We start from the raw sequence: 23341 nt of genomic DNA, 5'->3' as shown, positions 1-23341 counted from the left end.
GCAACAGTTGTGAGGACTTTTGACAGGTTGTACCTTTCTTAGGACGATAAGAATTAAAGGTATAACCAAGGGTCCAACCACTTTTAGCATAAACACGGACCTTGTAAAAGGAACCAAGGGATACATGTTTTTCTTACACTCTCCTTAATCACCGTAAAAAAACGCTTTCGAGAACATTTCATGTATTTGCATCATACTGAAACGTAGTATGGAGGACCTGAATTTGCAGTAAATTACACAAAATCAACACCAAATATATAGACGAGGCCGTAATTGCATACACACTCCAAGCCCCGCAACCCGAGAACGGAATGAGGACGCATGCGTATCAAAATTTGAGGCACAACGCATACATATTTTATAGGATTTGACTTCAATTTCTAAACAATATTTCACTATATCACAAACTCAACCATAAATTGGGTATGTGTAACAGGTGTCAAATAGTCGATTAGATATATATATGTGTACCAAATGATAAATGGTAGGGAGCTCAGTGAATTCGCCATTTCTTATTATATTTAAACAGAAATATTTGAAACCCGTAATAAGGATAACAACATGCTCAGCATCTTTAATTCCTAGTGACTGCGTCAATGTATGTCTGTTTTCCCCACGATTTCGCCAAGTAAGATACGAACGTTCTTCAAATCGACATGACTGTCCTACCTCTGTGCAGGTTTGTATACAACAGTTGAGACTTTGACATAGTACCTTTCGATGACATAAAGAAATAAAGGGGTATAACAGGGTCCACCTTTTAGCAGAAAACACGGACCTTGTAAAAGAACCAAGGATACTTGTTTTTTCTTTACACTCTCCTTAATTCACCGTAAAACGCTTCGAAGACATTTCATGTATTTGCATCATTGCTGAGAACGTAGTCATAGGACCTGAATTTGCAGTAAATACATAAAATCAACACCAAATATAAAGACGAGGACGTAATTTTGCATACACACTTCCACAAACCCGAAACGGTTTCGGACGCATGCGTACAAAATTTAGCAAGACAACGGCATAATATTTGATACGATTTGACCTCAATTTCTAAACAAAATTTCAATATATCACAATCTCTACCCAAAAATACAAAAACCTGATATTTTGTAACAGTGTAAAGATTGGTCGATTAGATAATATATATGCGCCGCTGTTAAAAGACCGAACATTTAGTTGAAATACAAAAATCTCAACCTTCCTAGTAATCATACAAATCGTACCGGTAACCAAATCAGTTACCTGTATACTATAATGAATTGTTTTAAAACTTAAAAACGCCATCCCACATCCCGTAAAACCGGTTTTCAGCGGATCAATGGTGATCTAAATTGAAGCAGAACACCTACATATTACGCCATAAAAAACATTATGAGGTAATTTCATAAAATTTTACGAATATTAAACTGATGCGACAAAAATCTGATGAATTTATACATGTGTTTTTCAAAGAAGAGTACGAAATTTTTCTATGCTATTGTAGGTTGCTCATAATAGGAAGAAAGAAAGATAAAAGTCAAAGCTAAAATCACAGGGGGACATTTTGTCAAATTCGTGAAAATAGTCCCTGTAACCTGTTTGCCATTTCACCTCATTTTTACCAGTTGCCACCGTTTATATACCATGATGTACCTATAACAACAACCTTTTAACAAATATTGCAAAATTATTTGGTTTGGTTAGCTGGAGTTTAACGCAACCCCCCTTTTTAACAGTCAGCGTTAGTATTTAACTTATATACCCATGATTTCACTAAGCTGCCAAGAAACCAGTGATTTGTTATTTATTTATTTATTTATTTATTTGGGTTTTACGGCGCACCAACACAGTATAGGTTATATGGCGCCAAACAGGACTGCACATTTTGGTTTCACATCTCATTTACATCGAAATAAAAACATGAGGTATCGAATCAAAATTTGCATACCTGCTGGAATCACAGAGTTACAGCAAGACCTAGTGTTAAGACCCTACTAGTCGCCTCTTACGATCATGCAAGGGTAAGGCAGTGGTTCCAATTCTTTTCATACACAGATCGTCCCAGAACCACATGGGGCATCCGTAATTTGACTGTGAACATTTAAGATGCCTGTTAAGTTTCAAATCCGTTCGGAATGGAATTAAAGTAATTGAGTCTAGTTCAAAATACAACGAATGCACTCGCTCTAACAGCATTTTAAGATTTGATTTCTTGTTGTTGTTTTTTTTTTCATTCATGTTCTGAAGGAAGCATACAAAGGAAAGTCACATTATTATCACCTGACATTTCAGAATATCTTTTATTGACAACAGCTTGATTCGTAATCCGTCTCTACATTAGGTTAAAAGACTATTACGTTTACAATACATTTTCTTATAAAAGTTGCATAAAATTAGTGTACGAAAATTAAGTACATAATATCATTTATTAGGAGTTATTTAAAATTTTAAATGCTAGATTCGTGGCACAAGTTTCAAAATGCTGCGGCCTGGTGTTATCCAGATACGTCTAATTAAACTGAATGGATATTTTATCTAAATTAAATTTTGAAGAACATGTGGATAATAAATATAGCGATTACCGGATATTTCCGACAGTATTTTACAAATATACAGTATCAATTATAATTTGTTCACATACAACGGAAGATATTTATAAACCGCAATATTGAGGGGACTTTAATATATACGATATTTCCTATACAATAGTTCCTGGTTTGGTATGTCTGACTATATTTGATGTTATTTTTAGACTGAGAAAATGCCCTGGCCGGCATATTATAAATATCAGAATCATGGAATCTGTTTTATCAAAAAGAAGCTACGCTTTTGCACGATAAGACGAACAGAAAAATATACTAAGCCGTGTGGAAAAATAAGAGTTTATTTCTTTAAATAAAACAAAGGAAGAATATTCACAAACTGTAAGTGTCATTTTTATTTCTCTATTTTTATTTAAAACAATACCTTTATATCATTACTTGAAATTATGCCTGTTCGCTTACATGGTTAAATATTTTAAATTGTCCATTAAAAGACAAGGAAAAAATAAATATTTTACTCCTTTTCAGATGCGTTGTAATTATATTAAGGAAAACCTAGCTGTGGTCGTCTGCTTCGTGCTATTTCAATGCGCGAGGAGCGTTCCGATCCAAAAACATGCGACGAGACACAAACGGTCAGCAGAAACTGTTGAGTTCTTCATGAATAATCAGCTTACACATGAGTATGATCCGCGAACAGGACTTGCATTCATCAGTGAACAACACTTTAATAACGACCTTACGTGTCCGGAACATGTTTCTACGGGAATGAACGACCCTGTTTATAAAAGGTCAACTTGTCCCTGGTACTACAGCGAATCACGTGACTCAAAGCGATATCCAGCCGTCATCTTCCAAGCAGAGCGACTTTGTGACTACGCCATTGGCTCAAACAAAATGCATGAGTGTGTGCCAATAACGGAGAGTTTGACAGTATTAAGAGAACAAAACTACCATGACGGGAATGGAAACTCCGTATGGGTGGAAGAAACCATAACAAACGTTGTAGGATATACAGCTGCCGGAAGACGACTCGCTGAAAATTCACCACAGGCTACCACAGCGGCACCAGACAACCAACCTACACCGGAATGGGCAAGACGATAAATGGTTCTCTCGAAAGAATCAAATATACTGTAACTGCCAGTAAGGCTTCTTTGTCCGAGTTTATGGACATGATTGTTAGACCATAATGGTCATTTTTAGCAATTATAAATTACATCTGGTTTTAATAATTAATTTAGCTGTACAGTTATGAACGTTAGTGAAAATTGAGAATACATTGTTATGATAAAAATATGTTAGGTATTATTTTATGGAATGCGCTGGGTTCAGTGAAGGAACACGTTTCACAGAAATCACAATGCATTTTTAATTTTCAATGTTGACGCATACATTTCTATATCTATTTCTTTTTTGGAAGCGGCTTTTTACACCGATTTTATATTAGCTACACGGAGTGGAGTTTTGGTATGGTTGATCTTTATCTTTTTACAATTGACAATCAGAGATGTGATTTAGTTGCGTTTATTATTGAAAAATAATCTCACTGTGATGGACTACTGGGTATTTTCTTTAGGATGTACCAGGGTTTATTTTACACACACAAAACATATATGTACATTGCTCAAAGAAGTGTTATAACATGAAAAATATGTGGACGTTTTTTACAAGTATATATCAATTTAATTGAATTGTCTTCATTGTATATAAGTTTAGTTATGAACATTTAGGAAAGTGTAATGGGACATGAATGGATATTTATTTGTGTAACTGATCAATAAATTATGAGTTTTGTAGAAAATATTGTGAAAATTAGCTTGTTAAAAAGACATATTAATTTGTTTTATCATTAGTATGTGATTTTTATTTATATATTTATTTCGTACATTTTCCTGCAATATGACTTTTTTTATACGTGAACTCTCAAATGTGCAATAATTGTTTTTACATGAATATCATGTAATCATTTGACTGCATTGTTTTTAGTTTAGTTGTTGTGTTTATAATTTTATTTTTAAATTATTTATTTATTTTGTTAAGTTTGCAATAAAAAGTAAGAAAGGATAATTCTGTTTTGTCATCTCTGTTACAAGCATTTTTATAGCGAATCGTTAACAATTAAATTACCAAATGTTTCTTGATATTTCAGTTACTAACAAATATTTATAGACATGATGTTTTGTTTACAAGGTAACGCGTGAAAGAGTTATAACAATATGTGTTGTTTTCATCAGTCATAGTCTATATTCAAACTGCTCCACTATAGAGTTAAAATTTTAATAACAACAACAACAAACTTTACGAGGGAAAATTAGCATACACTATGCCTTTGGTTAAAATTAACAAAAACATGCAGAAAAAAAGAAGAAAAAACACACACGCACATACACACACACGCGCACACACACACACACACATTCATGCATCCATACATCCACACATCCACACATACATATAATGCTTACGGCTATTACAACATATAAGAATATGAGGTATTACAATTGTTCTTGTATGCTTTGCTATCCTAACCGATTGTGGAGGGAGCTATGCAGCACATATCATAGCACGGTCAAGTTCAAGACCGTTATATTAGTGTCCACCTGCTTCTGCATAGCAACTGCTCCCATCCAGCTGCTCATTGATTGATTGTACGACGTTGCAATAGTCCTATTTTAACAGCATTTCAATTTAATAACACACAGATTACTAGATCTGAATTGTTCTTCAGGAGCAAATAACACTTTCTTGCATCAATACGATGTGCTAGGTGAAGAACATATTCACACGTTTTCGTCACTTATATCAGTCTCTAATGCAGAATCCGCGACACATTGTACTCCACCTACTGAGCTTATAACCTGGTCTATATATAATGCAATAGGTTGATCTATATACAGACTGTTATGCATACGAGTTAATAGACGGTGCTATATTTTAACTAATAAAGTGTGCTATATATGAGCTAATGAACTGCGCTATATATGAGCTGATACTCACTGCTATATATGAGCTAATAGACTGTGCTATATATATGATCTAATACACTGTGCTATATATATGAGCTATTACAATGTGATACATATGAGCTAACAGACTCTGCTATATATGAGCTAATACACCGTGCTATATATGAGCTAATAGACCATGCTATATATGAGCTAATACACTGTGCTATATATGAGCTAATAGACTATGCTATATATGAGCTAATACACTGTGCTATATACGAGCTTATGGACTGTTCTATTGGTCCGAGAGCTCACGGACTTTTATTGCAACAATTGAGGCCAAAAGAAGTTTATACATTTTTGGAAACAATATTTCATATCCTCCATGAAAACCCATTTCTTAAGTGTCAAAGCCGTGCCTATCTATATCTTGTTCACTTATGTTTGTGATAGGGGAAGTAAAACTCACTTGTTAAAATTTTGGGGGTAGGGTAAAATTTACGACTACCAGTTTTTTTCACTGTTTAATTACAGTAACTATCTTATTGTCATTAAATGTATATATGTCAATCAATGTCAGAAAAAGGAATTCATCAAGAAGGAATGAAGGACAAACTTGATATTTAAGGTCAAAGGTCAAATTTATGTACAAATCACAAAAATTGGCATATTTGAAATTTATTTTTATTCTTAAAAATTAGTTTGTTACCATAAGTCACTCAGTTTTATTTATGTAATGTGTATATATCAGCCAAAGTCAGAAATGCAAATCTTATTGCAAAACGTCAAAGTCAACCCTGATAATTGAAGGTCAAAGTTCATTTTCATGCAAAAATATGAAAAACGTTACCTTTACTTTTTTAATCTGTTCAATATGTATTCACATTATTAGTCACTGAAGTTAATTTGTGTTAATGTCTTTATGTCAGGCAAAGTCAGCAGTGCAGATGTAACCCCAAAACTGCCAAGGGTAAAGCTTATATCAAAGGTCAAAGGTCAAATTTGTGTGAAAAATTGCATGAATAGCTTTCTGTTTGAAATATAAAGGCTACTTTTAATCATTATTAGTAATTGCTCGTGGTTTATTTTAATGTATATATGTCCCACAATGTCAGTAATAAAGATATCGTCTGAAATCAGACAAGTTCAAATGTGATATTAAGGGTCAAAGGTCATTTTCATGTAAAAGAATGAAAAAATAGCTCTTTAACTTTTCTTCTTGTTGATAACATTTCGGCAATATTAGTCAATGATATCAGTTCATTTTAATGTATAAATGTTAGGCGATGTCTAGTATGCACATATAATTTCAAAACATTCAAGGTCAACCATAATATCAAAGGTCAAAGTTCAAAAAAGTGAGTAAAATGTTGCAATAATATCACCTGGTAATAATTTTTGTTGTTAAAAAGTATTTGTTTTGTAATTTTAGTAACTGATCTTTGTTCATTTTACTGTATTATGTCAGACGATGTCATGGAAGAGAAAATAAGTCAAGGTCAAACCTGGTATTGGAGGTCAGGGGTCACTTTTGTATACAAAATCACAAAATGTACCATACTTACTCATTACTTTGATCAAAAATAGCTTGTTGTTATAATTCACTATTAGCAATGTATTTTAATGTATACATGTCAAGCAAGGTCAGCAATGTAGGTCTTATTCTTATAAGCCAAAAGAAAACCTATTATCAAAGGTCAAAGGTCAAATTTGTGTAAGAATTCGCAAAATAACTAGAATTTTGCAATGATTTTCCTTTATTGTGTAGGTTCTTTTTGTCACTACTAGTAAAACTGATCAGTATTCATTTTAAGGTATATACAACTGACAATATTACTGTTGAAATAATAATGAAAAATAAGTCAAGATCAAACCTGACATTAAAGGGCAAAGGTCATTTTCATATAAAAAATCAAAATACAGCATTTTTGATTTCTTCTTCGTTACAAATTATCTTGTCATTTTTTTAATTGAAAATAATTTTGTCTTATGTTTATTTGTACATCAGTGTCAGTAATGCAGATCTAATTTCAAAAACAGTGATTGGTAAAGCTTATATCAAAGGTAAAAGGTGAAATTGCGTGAAAGATCGCAAAAAAAACATTTTTGCAATAATTTTCATTGTTTAAAGGTATTTTGTCATTATTAATATCTTATGGTTATTCCTTGAAGTTTCATACATATATATATGTGTGTCAATGTCAACAATGAAGATATCATAAGACATGAGTCTAGATCAGCCCTGGTGTTAAAGTTTAAAATTCATTTTCAGGTAATAAATGCAAAAGATAGCACTGTTATTTTATTTCTTTGTTCAAACATAACTTGTTATAACTTGATGTTAATTCATTTTAAAGTTGGCATTTACTTATTTACTTCCTTACTGCCTTTCATCTTCTTATGGCCGTTTTATATCTTGTGATTAGATGCGGCAATGAACTGCACCGTATTCTGCAGGTCGCTGGCATCTCTCCACGACTTGGTCTCAAATGGGATGTATGTTGGCCAAACTTTCTGGCGTGCTTCTTCCAGATAGGAACAGCTCTGCAGAATGTGTTTGTTCCTCTGATCCGGACTGACATTTAGCTTTCTCTGCAACTCCCAGCTTCTTCATACGTTTTCTCAGGCCACAGTCTTCAGTGTGCAGACAGAAGACAGCTAATTGGCTGTTTAGCTTGTGTAGACAGTCCTGATTGGCAGGTAACCTCCATTAATGTTCTTTCAGTCTGACTCAAAGCAGTTCTTCCATAGAGTCTGAGCTTCTTTGTATGAAGTTGGAGGTTGGGGCTGTATTTGCCTGGTTGCTGTCTTTGCAAGTTTGTGCGCAGCTTCATTTCCAGATATGCCCACATGTGCAGGAATCCATCGAAATGCTACATTGTTGCTCGATGTTTTTCACCAGCTGTCTGATTAAGTTGTCTGATGGACCTGCTGAGAGAGCCTAAGAGCTGACTTGGGGTCTGTTAGGAATATATTGTCCCTTTTCTCCTCGCTCATACAGTTCGAGTGTCGCCGATGTGGATCTGTTGTTGGAGCATCTCTTGCCCACTGGATGAGAGAGTATGAAGGTGGAGCTGTCTGAAAATTTGATGTAGGCACCACTTCCAGCTTTCTGAACTGCCTTTTCCACTGATCCATCGGTATATGCTTGGATCCAAGAGTGTGCTGGATAGCGGTTATTGATCATTTCTAGCGTAAGAGATTGTTGGTAAGCCTGATGTTGCTTTCCCTTTTCTTCTACTCCTGGCACCTCCAATCTGATCTTAGGAGCACATTGTCTGGGAACCCATTCATTGGGCTCGAGCGGCTCTGCCTCTGTGTCCAGTGCTGCTGCTTTACCTTTTTGCAGTTCTTTGACGATATGGTTAAGACTCTGCCTTTTCAGTCTGTTCTTGGTTTTGCTCTCGAGGTTTGAGTGGAGTGGGTGGGATGGTAGTCTCTTTGCCTTCTCTGCATGCACAAAAGCTTTGTACTCTCGTCTTGTCTCTTATGACTCAGGGTTGGCTATCTTTTCCATTTATTTTATTGGGAGTTGTTTTCATTTTCTGCCCCGGGATTATCCTCAGACCTGAAATTTAACCTTGTCCAGTTTATCTTTACTGGTTTTGGAAGCAGGTACCAATGAGGTTGATGCGTACTCTGCTATGGGCCGTACGTTGCCTGTGTAGACTTGCCGAGGATCTTTGCATTTACTCCCCAACTTGTTCCAGCCAGTTTTTTTTTCATAATGGCGAGTTTTTAAGGCCCTCTACTTTGACCTTTAATGTCAGATTTGACCTTGACTAATTTTTCATTATTATGTCAAGAATGATATCATCTATTATATATACTTAAAAATGAATAATAATTAGTTAATAGTTTTGAAATACCCTAAAAAAATAATGAAAAATCATTGCAAAATTTCTGTTGGCTTTTTTTGCTAATTTTCACGCAAATTTGACCTTTGACCTTTGATAATAGGTTTGGTTTTGCCTTATTTGGATAAGACCTACATTCTTGACCTTGCTTGACATGTATACATTAAAATACATTGCTAACAGAAAACTATAACAAGCGCTATTATTTTTGAACAAAGTAATGAGTAAGTATGCTACAATTTGACCTTTTACACAAAAATGACCCCTGACCTTTAATACCAGGTCCGACCTTGACTTATTTTCTCTTCCATGACATCGTCTGACATATATACAGTAAAATGAACAACGATCAGTAACTAAAAAGACAAAACAAATACTTTAAACAATAAAAAATATTACAAACAGGTGATATTATTGGAACATTTTACTCCCTTTTTTGACCTTTGACCTTCGATATTATGGTTGACCTTTAATGTTTTGAAATAATATGTGTATACCAGACATCGCCTACTTTTTATACATTAAAATTAACTGATATTGTTGATTAATATCGACAAAATATCATTAACAAGAAGAAATGTTAAAGAGCTAATTTTTCATTCTTTTACTTGAAAATGACCTTTGACCCTTAATATCACATTTGAACGTGTCTGATTTTAGAAGATATCTTTATCACTGACATTGTGGGACATATTTACATTAAAATAAATCACGAGCAATTACAAATAATGATCAAAAATAGCTGTTATATTTCAAACAGGAAGCCATTCATGCAGTTTGTCATACAAATTTGACCTTTGACCTTTGAAATATGCTTTACCCTTGGCAGTGTTGGGCTTACCTTTGCACTGCTGCCTTTGCCTGACATACAGACATTAAAACGAATTAACTTCAGTGACTAACAATGTGAATACATATTAAAAACGTTAGAAAAAGTAAATGTAATATTTTTCATATTTTTGCAAGGAAATGAACTTTGACCTTCAATTATCAGGGTTGGCTTTGACATTTTGCAGTAAGATTTGCATTTCTGACTTTGACTGATATATACACATTACATATCTAAAGCTGAGTAACTTATTATAACAAACTAATTTTTAAGAATAAAAATAAATTTCAAATATGCCAATTTTTGTGATTTGTACATAAATTTGACCTTTGACCTTAAATATCAAGTTTGCCCTTCATTCCTTTTTGATGAATTTCTTTTTCTGACATTGGTTGACATATATACATTTACTGACAATCATATAGCTACTGTAATTAAACAGTGAAAAGACTGGTAGACGTAAACTTTACCCTACCCCCTAAATTTTTACAAGTGAGTTTTACCTCCCCTATCCCAAACATAAGTGAACAAAATATAGATAGGCACGGCTTAGGAACTTAAGAAATGGGTTTTCATGGAGGATATGAAATATTGTTTCCAAAAATATATAAACTTCTTTTGGCCTCAATTGTTGCAATAAAAGTCCGTGAGCTCTCGGACCATATATATGACCTAATAAACTGTGTTATATATGAGCTAGTAGGCTGTGCTATATATGCGCTAATAGGCTGTGCTATATTTGAGCTAATAGGCTGTGCGATGTATGAGCTAATAGACTGTGCTATATGTGAGGTAATAGGCTGTGCTAGGTATGAGCTAACAGACTGTGCTATATATGTATATATGAGCTAATAGGCTGTGTTATATTTAAGCTAATAGACTGTGCAATATATGAGCTAATAGACTGTAATACATACGAGCTAATATGCTATAAACTTTGCAATGACGTCTTGAAGAAAATTCAAAAGATACCACAAAAACACAACAATGTGTACGTTTCTACTTTGGTGGATTTCTCAGAAAACGATAATGTTCAAGTAAATTGTATAAATAGACTTTTTCTGTGTATAGTGTTAACAGTGAAAAAGATAACTATATCGTTAACATTCAAACAATTTAAGAGTTTAAGAGTTTTTAAGAGTTAATTTCCGACCTTTCCGTTTTTATATTCCGACCAATTGATATCTGGGTTTACACATAGCTATTGAGTGTTTTTGCACATTTATAAGAAGCTATCCTTCACAAAATAGTTAAAATGAATATTTGTTCCGTGTTTTGCGTATTCTGTGAAATCATAGATGTACCAATACTCGAAAAAGTATGAAATCTCAAGAAGGAAATATGACAGTTACTGTTAATTATATAGACGGCATTTATATGATCATGTGCCTTTTACATTTTGCACGGCACTCCCGAGAGTAATAACATATTGTGTAATAATTATATATACTGGATGAACCAAGGGTAGCTTGCATTTCCTCAGCCGTCCGTGAACAGGCTCAATCAAACCGAGCTTGCAACATTTTCATGTTTTGTCTTGTGAGGCGACCTAAGGTTTTTCCAGTTTTCTTTTGTTTTGACGGCAGAAACATCCCAGCATTGTCTCATGTCCATTTTTCATAAGCATAATGAATAGTAAAATTTTACTTAAGCTACACATAGTACACTAATCCGCATAACTGAATATAATGGTCCAGGAGCAGTTCATGTATTGATTTGACGGATAAGTTCTTTTTTCTTCTTCTGTCTTTCCTTGAAAATTACACGTCAACTGAAAAATAAACATACACTGAATATTACTAACAGATTCATGTTTGTTTTTAATTTGTTTAGCGTATTTTTCAATAGTATTTCATTAATGAAAAGGTGGACAGTTAACCCTCCCAGTGTTTCTGGATTCTGTCCCAGTACTTACTTGTACACTGTAAATAACTGACAAATTCGCCACATGAATCAAAGGTTTTCCGACACAATGTCTTTTGTCAAATCGTCACTAAGAACACACTTCCAACCGTGGATCAACACTATTGTAGAAGAGAGAGAGAGAGAGAGAGAGAGAGAGAGAGAGAGAATCAACTTGCAAATGCAAATTTTCATAAGGATGTACAATACATTCAACTGGTTTTAACTAAAAGCCAGGTGAATGGCTTTCTTAAATGGGCACACACTGTAAAAGGAAGAGATAAAATCAGCTTGAAAATATAAATTTTCATTTGGGTTTGAAATACATCGGATAGGTTGTAACTGAAGTCTAGTAAAAAAAACAACTAAATATCGCATGTTTTTTTCGTATTATAACATCTGCAGAATTCCTTGGGATCTGCAGATGCTATAATAGGAAACAAGCATGCGTTAACTCTATTTTTGTATAAAACGGGCGAAAAATTCAGTATTTTGTCCATGAGCGTTCATTTCCTTCAAAGCTGTTTAGCTCATGCGTTATAGTGTCAAAATACGTTAACGTCAAGCCGTTGAGCATGCATATAAAAAGAGGTTCTCCTTGTTAACACAGCGTAACTGTACTGTTGAAATGTCCCTTGGAAACGACAATAACAGCAGTTTTATGCCGGAATAATAATTTTATGCTGGAAATAAAAAAAAATGCTTGTCTTATTTTAAATTAATATAAGTAATGAAACAAGGACTTTAAGGCCGGATTAATAAATCGAATCCACATAATTTAGGGCGGCTAGACCTCTTACTTGTGTATCTTAAAATACAGCTAGAATTCACAACTCCAAATGTAATATTATGTTAATGTATAAATGGGCCGATTAATTTAATATTAATGAGCATCTAATGCCGATATAGTCTTTAACCTTTAGCCTACTGACGGCAATTGGTTTTGCCTTTGCGACCAGTGCATACCAAGATCAGCCTGCACACCCATGCAGGCTGATCATGGTCTGCACTGTTCGCTATTCAGTCAGTAAATTTTCAGTGAACACCCCTTTGAATAATAAGTGGTACTGCCAAAACTGAATGATGGACAAGTTAGCAGGGTAAGGGTTGAAGTAAACTTGGCACGACAGGAGTGTAATCAATAGAAAATCGTCTGATAACCATATCACTACACATGTATTATAATGGTCGGTACTCTGTTAGTGAGGAATTAGAGAGGAGGTAGGTAATCTGTTCGACAATTTATACAGGGAATTTGACTGTTAAAAGAGGTATATAATATTTGAGTGCAAGTCCAAATGTTAAAATCGTTATTTTAAGAAACTTTTATGCTTACGTATAGCGACGTAATTAAGAGGTGGAACCTTTGACATCAAGAAGTTGTGTTCTATGACGTCAGTAACATCGGCAACCTCTCCGCCCATTTCTCTACATGCTGCCTGTAAACATTCGTCAACTTTAGGGTTAATTATTCAGTCATCAGAAACTACTACTAAATGCTGTTGAACTATAATGAACATATCTCTCCACATTGATTACTATCCCTCACGGTGTTTCAATCACTGCTATCCCAAAAAGCACGTGACAATGAAAGTCACATATTTTTTTATGACTACACGAAACGATACCAATGGTTGAAATATCACACAGTTCAGCTAAAATGTTTGCAGAGGCAGATGTCTCTTTACTGTAAGAGGAAATCATTGCAATGGAGATTGATATCGAACGAGACGGTAGCCTATCAACTATCCCAGTTGTTTCAAAGCAGTATGTCTCTAGCTCTACGGCAATTATATAAATGTTAATAAAAAGATTGAAGGAAATGCCAGTTTAGTATTACATTATTTAAAACTGCATAACTACAACTTAGAAATCCCAACCAATTTTACCGTTAACATGTATCATCAGGAAAACATTGCTTAATTTTCAACATACCAAAGCATGAATCCATGGTTTTTTATCGGAACTGAAGAAATAACAGCTGCATCTGTGGTCAGTCCAGTCTCGGGGACATATTATTTCATCTGCAAGTAAATATCATCCGGTTACTCCAACAACCAATATAAGACTTAGTCTGATTACTTCACAATTCTGTGCTGTAGTAGTATCTGTCTGCCAGTAAAGTCTGCACAATGTAAAACAGTCACCATAGCGATCATTGTGACGTTACGTACAGCAGTAAATTTGTATCAAACTTAAAAGTTAGGGGTTGGAATGCAAACATAATAATGGCCACTCGCCAAGAACGCGTCGGCAAGACATTGCATAGCCGCTGGACTTGGCTCATAATGCCGCAAATAAGCACTATTTTTGCTTCGGTATTAATTTGAAGCCAAAACATGACAGAAGTCGATAAAAGGAGCTAAATTGGCACCGGAAACACATAAATGCTAACACATTGATATTTTTAAAGGCCTAGTAATGGTTGTTTCCTAGGTAAATCAAAATCCAAATACCGAATAAAATTCTTTAATTTGCTCATTTAATATGCAAGAACTACACGAGTGTACCCCAGAACATAAGCCACACATTTTCCGTCAAAATAATTCAAAGGATGTGAATAAGATAAGATAAAACGCAGACCGCCACTGACTAAGTAGTTGTAACTTACGATGCTTTCCAAAGTATGTCGAACCATTTAGGACATCAACACCATGACAAATTCTAGCACAGCCGATGCAAGTGAGTAAATCCGGTTGATAAAAGATGGCAGAACATGATTTATTCTTGTAGTAAATCTTAGAACATTCAACAGATGTTGAAACATTTTCTGCTTGAATGATGAAGTCGTCTGCTATACACTGGAAGCCATCAAATTTACAATCTCGCCCAAAATTTGTGAAAACGACAGTTAACGCTGTTTGAAAAGTGACAAATAAAACAGAAAACAAGAAAAATAAATAAACTTCTTTATACGCAGTGTTTTCATAGCGTCTTCCTTTGTTAATTTTTAAGATATTTTTTTCCAGCACAAGTGTTTAGTTTAGTTTTATTATTAACTTAAATGCAAAGCTCGCTTCTTTTCAATGACAACCTATAATTGACAAATGAAATTGAAATCTCATGAATGAAAGTTTTGCCTACATGAGGATCCTTTGCTAATAGCATGACGCTAACCTGATTTGGCTTTGAACAAACAATGCTGAAATTTAAATATAGCTGAGGGAAGATAATACTTTGCTGAAGGCCAATATATACTATTATATGGGTTCTTGCAAAGATGAATTTATCTCCTGATGAAATGTAATAGCATGGAAATAACCAATTGCCATCACAGATTTATTACCTTAGTTTTAAGATAAAGGAGACAATATAGATTCTATTTCATTTTAAAAGCGTTTGTACGGAAATGATGGGTTTAAAAAGTAAAACGTTTGACCAAGGTTGATTATAACTGAGCTAGAAAATTGAATTGCAATTACGTCCTCAATGTTGTTTCCCAGGTTTGCTATAGCGAAATTTTCTCAGTACTATCAAGTGTGGAAGATCCAAAATATGAAATACATTGCACAGCAGTTTGAATACTATCCCACTTACATAGACAACAATCGTTTTTCATTATTACAGTTATCTCAGCTGATAATTATAGGTTTTATAATGTGCACGAAGTTTGCAGCGAAAATATTGCGAGAGCAAAATTATTCTGCGAAAGAGCAAACATATTTCCCTACAAATCTAATAACTTTTTCATTATATACGTATCTACACTAATAATTATTATATAAGCGATATTTATAAATGTGTTCATTAGATTAGGTATTTTTTAGAATAACGTCACGTGAAACTGACATCACAAATGACATCGCACATTCAATATGAAATTTGAATGTCAATATGGAAACATATCAATTTGTTTTGCTCATATAATTACCTCTGAGCAACACTTACAAAACCGAGTCTGCCATATTTTTTTCTGTTTGTACTGTTTCCTCAAACAAGTCTGACGGCAGAAGTAAAATTTTGTAAGTTTTTGCATTCCTCCCCCCCCCCCCCCCCCCCCCCCCTTTACTTTGAGTACGTTTTCGTGGCTCCCCTTTGTTCTGGCAGCCGGAATCCTAAGACGGTACACGATTGTTCTTTTCTACTTGTGTTGGTGCGTTTGAATGCTTGTGAGTCTATATAACGGTGCCCTTCTGTTTTCTTATGTGTTGTTTGTTCGTTTTTCTATGTTATTCAGTTAGTCGTGGTTGTATGTTTATCTTTTGTACACGAGTGTCTGCGCTATTGTGGTTTACGTTATAGTGTGACTGTTATTAAGGAACATGGCATTCCCTTTGTATATTCGTCCTTGTTTCAGCTTTCCCCTTCGGGTTCCTTCCCCCTTTACCACCCCCCCCCCCCCCCCCCCCACACACACACACACACTCCACCTCCCGATCCCGCCCCACCACCACCGGCCTAATTTTGCCATTTCCTTCCCCTCCATCTATATTTAGCATAAATAAATATGTACTTGTTGGATGTTTGAAGCAACCCGTCTGAAATATTTTTCCATTACAGCTTCTTTTTTTGTTGTTGTGTGCCTACTATGCAAATGCGTGGCTTTGTGGCTGTGCTTTTAGTGCTCTTTGCTTCCGAGAAATCTACCCTTCCCTATTATCTTTGAGAATATCGCGTCATATATACAGTGCTTATCAAGATCAAGTAATAATTATCTAAAAACTTTATACATACAAATGGCTGCTTCTAAAGACGTGATATGCATATTTTCGTAGATGTAATCGGCTTTGTTTATGAACCTAACGCAACGCAGTTTCGAGCGTGTCGCTACGTTACGCAATCAATACCGTTCTTTTTCTGTCAGTTTTTGAGCCTTATAAAACATCTTATCATTACACCATAATTACTCTTAATTCACGATTCATTTCATGTCAACGTACTGTATAGTTAGATCTTCTATAGGCTTATATGCTTCTCTAAAACAATGACACGTACTTTTTGTTGTCGTTCTTTTATCTAAGATCAAGTTTTCCTTTCAGTATCTGGAACATTTTCATATGCCACAATGTTCGTTAATATCAGCTATCTTATGTGTGTGGGGTCAGAATGATTTGTTATTAGGGATAAATCTCAACAAGTATGAAACAAAACAGTATCAACTTTATTGAGTTGCGTTTAGTTAGGTGTACCGATGATATTTTAAAAAAGAAAAAAAAAGAAATAAAAAGAAAAAACGAAAACTTTTATGAAAACTATGCATGTTTCGTCTAAAGTAGTAGCTCTTTGAATATGAAGTGTTTTGATTATTACTCTAACCAGAAAGTTACTGTATATAAGGCAAAAACTGACAATAATCTTCTTCCCCTGCAGAACTATACAGATGTGTTTGAGGAAATGCATTTTTGTTTTCGTGTTTTTAGCTTTACAAGTTTTATAGCTGTTTTTACTATTTATATTATGTCAATCGAGATTTATGACGCCTTGTCCGTATTTGTGTTCACAACACTGTATTTTTGTACGTCCCACTCCCAACCCCCCCCCCCCCCCCGCCCCCAAACACCCACACACACACACACACACACACACAGAGAGAGAAAGAGAAAGTAATACATGCAAATTTACTACACTTCAGATCCGTTGCATGATCGTTGTATATATGCAAAAGGAAGTCACTATATCCTGGTCATATTTTTCTTAATACATTAATAATCAGTTTAAGGAGACGCATATTGCTACATTCACAGTTCATACAGCAATGCGGAAGGGGTGCATATTGAAGAAATCAATGGTGGGAAAATAAAAAAACATATTCCTAAACTGATATAATACTGATGGACACCTGTAATATTCAGTATTTTGTGGATAAGGATGAGGTACTATGAATGTAATAGGAAAACAGAGGTCTTTGTGAAAGTACATTCAACACAAAATATTACGCTTTTGTATAAGGAAAAAACAGGTTTTTCACAATAACAGTGTTCCAAATAATGTTGAAGGGATGAGATTTTCTTTCTAACACACCAGGTTTGCTTAAACATGTAAAAATTTAACGCCACGTCAGTTCATCTCGGGATGGACGCCATATTTCTCATTGATAAAAAATGTAAACAAAAAAATCAGAGTGGGATTAGCATTGCAAGGGCATAACATGACATTCTACACAATGAATACCTTAGAACAGATATCTAAGATGCTACACAGGTCAGGCTGGTTAAATGCATTATGTCGATCACTTGAAATACATCATGAAAAGGTGGTTAATTTTACTTTGTTTACATGGTTTTTAATTTTCCCACGACTTCTCGGCGATTCACTGCAAATGTATTACTGCGCCGGACGAAAGGTAACTCTAATAAACAACGGGAGACAACTTAGGTGTCAGCACGTGTACGATTTTTAAAAAAACATGTCGATGATTATAATTTCTTATCAAATAATGAATCCTATTCAGATATTCGTCTTTAGTATTAGAAAATTATTAATTTCTGTGGACATTTGTCAAAAAATATTACTTACAGTGGACTACCTTGCGCATCAAACTGGTTTCCGCTTCGGTTGTGAGGCACTTCCGTTATACTTTTTGACAACAATAACAAAACACAAAATGAATCAATAACGTCACTTATAAACCGACTGCTACTTTAAATCAGTGTAAGTAAAGTTGTTGTTACAACATTATACATGTTCGTTACGTTATTAGATAAAGTTTGTCTTGAACTACATAATCCATTAATTACGTTTAGGTGATATTGCATTTACAACTTATTTGACCCCGTTTTTTTACGTGAATGACAGCATTCTCGTGCAACTCGTGCAAACAGAGTTATGAAAAGTATGGTGGAGAATTCAAGGACAAATTATAAATGACATTAAAGTGAGGATAACTGTATATTCGTCCAGTTTGATCATTGACATTCCTGCTGTGTATTAGTAACTTTTGTGAACAAGATTAGAATGTTGCTTTTGCACATATACACATTGATTGGACCTCTCAACCAAATTTCATACCTTATTTTAGGGATTTTTAAGAAGATACATTTCAAAAGTTTGTTGAATGTGTTTTTGATATTTAAGTGCATTGTAGTTCATGAATACCAAGTTAAAAATTAATAATGGCAACATTTCTAGGCCTTTATTGTAAGCCACTAGACTTCTGTAACGATAAATGTTTAATGTATTAAGGGGAATATACTCTTTTAGTTTTGGAATGTGGCATTCCTTGACCACCGTATCTTTTCTTATGCACTACTTTGTAAACAAACTAAATATTGTGTTTTAGCTCACATATGCCAAATGAAAAGCAAGACAGTGAACTTATTTCACATTCTTTCTTTAAATTAGAATCTGTAGGACATTGATAAATGTTTGGACAAAGCGAAGCACTATTATTTTCGCACCAAAAAGTCTTAATTGTTGACTTTGAATGTACACAAGAAGTCTTATGTAATTCAACAATAACTTTCTTGTTTCAGTTTTTCTCATTGTTATTTTAGTGAGCAATCCTTTGTGTACTTATAACAGTTGAAACAGTATTCATTTCATTTACCAAAACCTTGAACTTTTTTGCAGGTAAATTTTATAATACCCCACCCACTTTTTTCTAATTTCAAAGTATGCGTCCCCTTAAAGAGATGAATTTCGTACATACAAAATACAAAATTATACATTTACTCTTTTAGATAGAGAAAGACCACAAGGAGCCTCCCCCAAACTTTGTTTAAACGCATTATGTTATTTATAATGTCGGTAACTTTGTGTACTCAGCAGACCATAAACGTTATTCACATTGTGACTGTTATGGAGTTGTCGACTATAAAATTTTAGAAAAGATCCAATACGTTATTTGAGAAAAGTATAACAAGTCTTGGAGGAAGGTACCGTCCCATACCGGACTGCATAGAGCCACGAAGCAGGAATTAGAGGATTATTATAGTTTACAATAGCGAATGATACATACTAGACAGAATAGATAGATAAGTGTTCTCAATCTTGCTTAAGCGCGGCATAAAAGCGAAGAATGCGTTTACAATATTTTCACACAACTTGAATAACTTAAATGTGAAGGGGAATATACGTAGAACAATGACAATTATTTGTAGGATCGCTTCTTGGAGATTTTCAAATAGCTTTTATTGATTTGTTGGGAAAGAAACATGAAATGTCCGGAAGTTAACCCATTAGTTTCTCACTTGAACTCTTTGAAAGTTGATAAATTAGTCATCATAGTTTCCTAATATACACAGTAACAATCTATTTCTAGAGGTTGAGACCAGTTACTTGAATAATATATCTTCTTTAATGTTTGAGGAGAAGGGCGAAGAAGGTTCCAAAGAATGAGTGGCTAGTACGCAGCCCAGTTTGCTCCACTCTATACTCCAAATTCGGCTGATATGTTTCCATTAAACTGGATAGTACTCATCATTCCGTCACAAAGATCTCACTATGCTCAGTAGCTTAGGAGGACGGGTTATCTTCGGGAGCATTTTGAATATTCAATCTCTACTCACAAGGTCGAACGCCTTTGTTAAGTTAATGAAGGCGATGTACAAGAATTGATTCTGTTATCGGCATTTCTCTTGGATTTGCTTTAGGGGGAATATCATGTCTACAGAAGACCTCTGATATATTCTCTCGGCCAGTTGCAGTAGTCTGGTTTGGGTAACACGAGCAAACAGTTTTCCAACAATGCTGAGCAGCAATATTCCGCGATAGTTGTTGCAGTCGCTGCGGTCACAATTTTTCTTGCGGAGTGTTACGATGTTACATGTCTGATAACTGCACCTTCTCTCCAATACTGATCTAGAAGTCGATGTAGTGGTTCTAGCATGCTGGGCATTCCACTCTTGTTTGACTTCAGCTGGGATGCAACCCTTGCCTAGAGCCTTCCTGATCGCAACTGGTCATAATGCGGCAAGTCAGCATCATTTCTTTTTTTAAATAACATAAGTATTTAGTTAGAAAAGGACATATTGATTCGTACAAGTGCTCATAAATGTGAAAATTTCATTTCTGAGGGCTTTGTAATAGATGTTTCTGGTTAAATCGAAATCCAAAGTACAGATACAAGCTTAATTTACATTTATCTTTAGGAAATGTACATGTTAGTGTCCCGGAACATGTTGTTTTAGCAGATAAGTGCACAGACTTGTTTCCGATTGAATAAAATAAGTTCACTGAATGTGAATGAAATAAGGAAAAAACATTTATTCAAATACGCATTCTACACGCAATTGCACAAAAAGTGAAATATGATTTTGTTTCTTTGGATTTCTTTTGACTACACCACGGAAGCACGACAAACATAGTAACAAAGTGCACTTATATCGCATGAGTAATATTACTTCCTTCTTATTAGGTGTATATAGTTTGAAACTCAATAGTAGTTAAAAAGAAATAAGCGGATGAATATTCTCTAAACAGTGGTGTTTTGGCGGTCATCTTGGAAGTCATCTTAGATTTTTCATACTTTGCATCCAGATCAAACCAAATGAATAGCAGTTCCAGAAACTATAGACCCTGACAAACATTTTGGTATATAAAAATGCTGTTGCAAACATCAATAGATTTGCATCACTATATAGGCTTTTGATATTTTAGAAATCATAAACTATACGACATGCAAGTGCTTATCAACACGCTATACTGTTATACGAGCAATGATTAACAGATCAAAGCTGAAATATTATCTCACGATTTTCGGCACATAAGCATCATTTTACACGATTGTCTAAATCGGACATCCCATATTCCATATATTACAGGATTTACAGCACAGTTCAACAAGTATGATCTGTGGAAGAACTTGTAAGCCGCTCTTTCAGAATCAGTTAAAGCCGTCGCAAACGTCTTGTCTGCATTTACTATCAAAAGTAATGAAAGTAGTGGTAAATACGACACAATAAATGCAAGTGAAACCAAAAACATTATCAGTGTGGTTCTATATCTGTTTCTGGTGTTTCTATTTGCGTTTGAACTTCGCTTTAGTGTAGACTTCACATTTTTGCATGCCTCTGTTGGTTTCTTTTCTGCTGAATCAAGTTGTGGTGTTGTAAACGCATCGCCGGTAGCAGTGATTTTACCTTCAGATACCTTGTCGCTCTCTTTCTTCTCACTATATGTGTTTCGAATACCTATATCAATTTGTTTTGCTTGTCTTCTATCCCCATCCAGACCGAACTCAGCATTTAATGCTTTAGAACCGTTTATATCTGAAGCACTATTGATATCAGTTATGTAAGCGTCAGATACTTTGAAGATGTCCCTGCTCTCATTGTCGTTACTGCCTCTAACAATTTTCATCTCAATTTCTCTCTTTCGTCTTGTGTTCCCTTGTTCAGAGAAATCACTGTTTGATATTTCTAGTGTGTTGCACTCTGAGGCATTACCATATTTATTGCCGTCAGAATCAGTGTGTTTCTCACTATCAGTGTAGCCACTGCACGCTTCAATTTTTATCGCTTGTCTTCTTTCCATTGAGGCATCTATCTTCCTTTTCAGATGTTGTTTAACACGGATAGCAATGAGGGTGTACATAGTTATAATGCCTGTTAAAGCAGCGACGAACAGAAGAGCTAACGAAACGTTATTAAGCAAAGGAAATACTGTCTTCTTCATAGATCCAGTTATTGCACATTCAGAGATTGTAACATTGTATACATCCAGTTCCTTTGTTTGTATGTTGTAAATAACGGGAGAAATCCAGGCAAAGGCAACACCTAGAAATGCACATCCGAAGCACATTATTCTTGCTGCTCTAAAAGATATCTGCCAGCTGAATGGCTTACAGACCTTTCGATAACGGTCAACTGCAATACAAAACAACAGCGAACTCGAGGCTATCGTCGCCCAAGCTTTTACAAACAAAGTCAATTTACAAACTGCGACATTGCTGAAAGTGTATTGCCAGGCAAACTGAAGAAGTTCAAGCGGAATAATAATACTGCTGATAAATAAATCAGCAACCCCCAACACAGTAACAAAAATGCGAAACGTGGATAACGTATACTTCTTTGTGTAGATGTAACACACTAAAATGTTTCCAGCTATTCCAGTTATACAAAGAATTATCAGGTAGACCATCAATGGAATTTGTCTCAGTATTTCCTCATGAATGAGTTTATTCAAAGAATCTGATTTACTGTTATTCTGCATTTCTATATCCACGTTTTCTGAAAATAAATCAAAAATATAAAAAAAACATAGATTAAGAATATAGCACCGAAGAACAGAATGTAGTCAAAACCATATTTAGACAATCCATATCTTTAAAAATACAGTTTTTAGTTGTAAACTTCTTACTTATATTGTTATCCAATACAAAACTATTGCGCTAGACACATA

The 23341-nt window shown here is 34.7% G+C and overlaps 2 protein-coding genes across 5 annotated transcripts in view; one reads left to right on the top strand and one right to left on the bottom strand.

The window, feature by feature from the left end:
- The first annotated feature begins 2762 nt into the window (after positions 1-2762).
- Positions 2763-4152, top strand: LOC123528482 (uncharacterized). The gene is made up of 2 exons (XM_053521689.1): positions 2763-2903; positions 3051-4152. Exon 2 carries the CDS (start codon positions 3051-3053, stop codon positions 3627-3629), a length of 579 nt encoding a protein of 192 aa, XP_053377664.1. The 5' UTR covers positions 2763-2903; the 3' UTR covers positions 3630-4152.
- Positions 4153-10749: 6597 nt separating this feature from the next.
- Positions 10750-23341, bottom strand: part of LOC123530370 (histamine H1 receptor-like) — a 57225-nt gene continuing 44633 nt past the window's right edge. The window contains exons 1-4 of one of the 4 annotated variants that reach the window (XR_008366760.1): positions 14673-16019; positions 13997-14085; positions 13398-13500; positions 10750-11930 (exon numbers count right to left, since the gene is read on the bottom strand). Coding sequence is in view for 2 of the 4 variants with exons in the window: in XM_045308229.2 (XP_045164164.2) it covers positions 21689-23152 (1464 nt within the window). In the remaining 2 variants the exon portion in view is untranslated. Of the gene's footprint in view, positions 11931-13397; positions 13501-13996; positions 14086-14672; positions 16020-21185; positions 23170-23341 lie in introns of those variants that run through there. The other 3 variants (XR_008366759.1, XM_045308229.2, XM_053521685.1) reach the window with 3 other exon arrangements.

Source organism: Mercenaria mercenaria, chromosome 13, assembly GCF_021730395.1.
Source record: "Mercenaria mercenaria strain notata chromosome 13, MADL_Memer_1, whole genome shotgun sequence".
In the NCBI taxonomy this organism is placed as follows: Eukaryota; Metazoa; Mollusca; class Bivalvia; order Venerida; family Veneridae; genus Mercenaria; species Mercenaria mercenaria.
The sequence above is the reverse complement of the archived record's forward strand: the minus strand, read 5'-3'. Positions and strand labels throughout refer to the sequence as shown.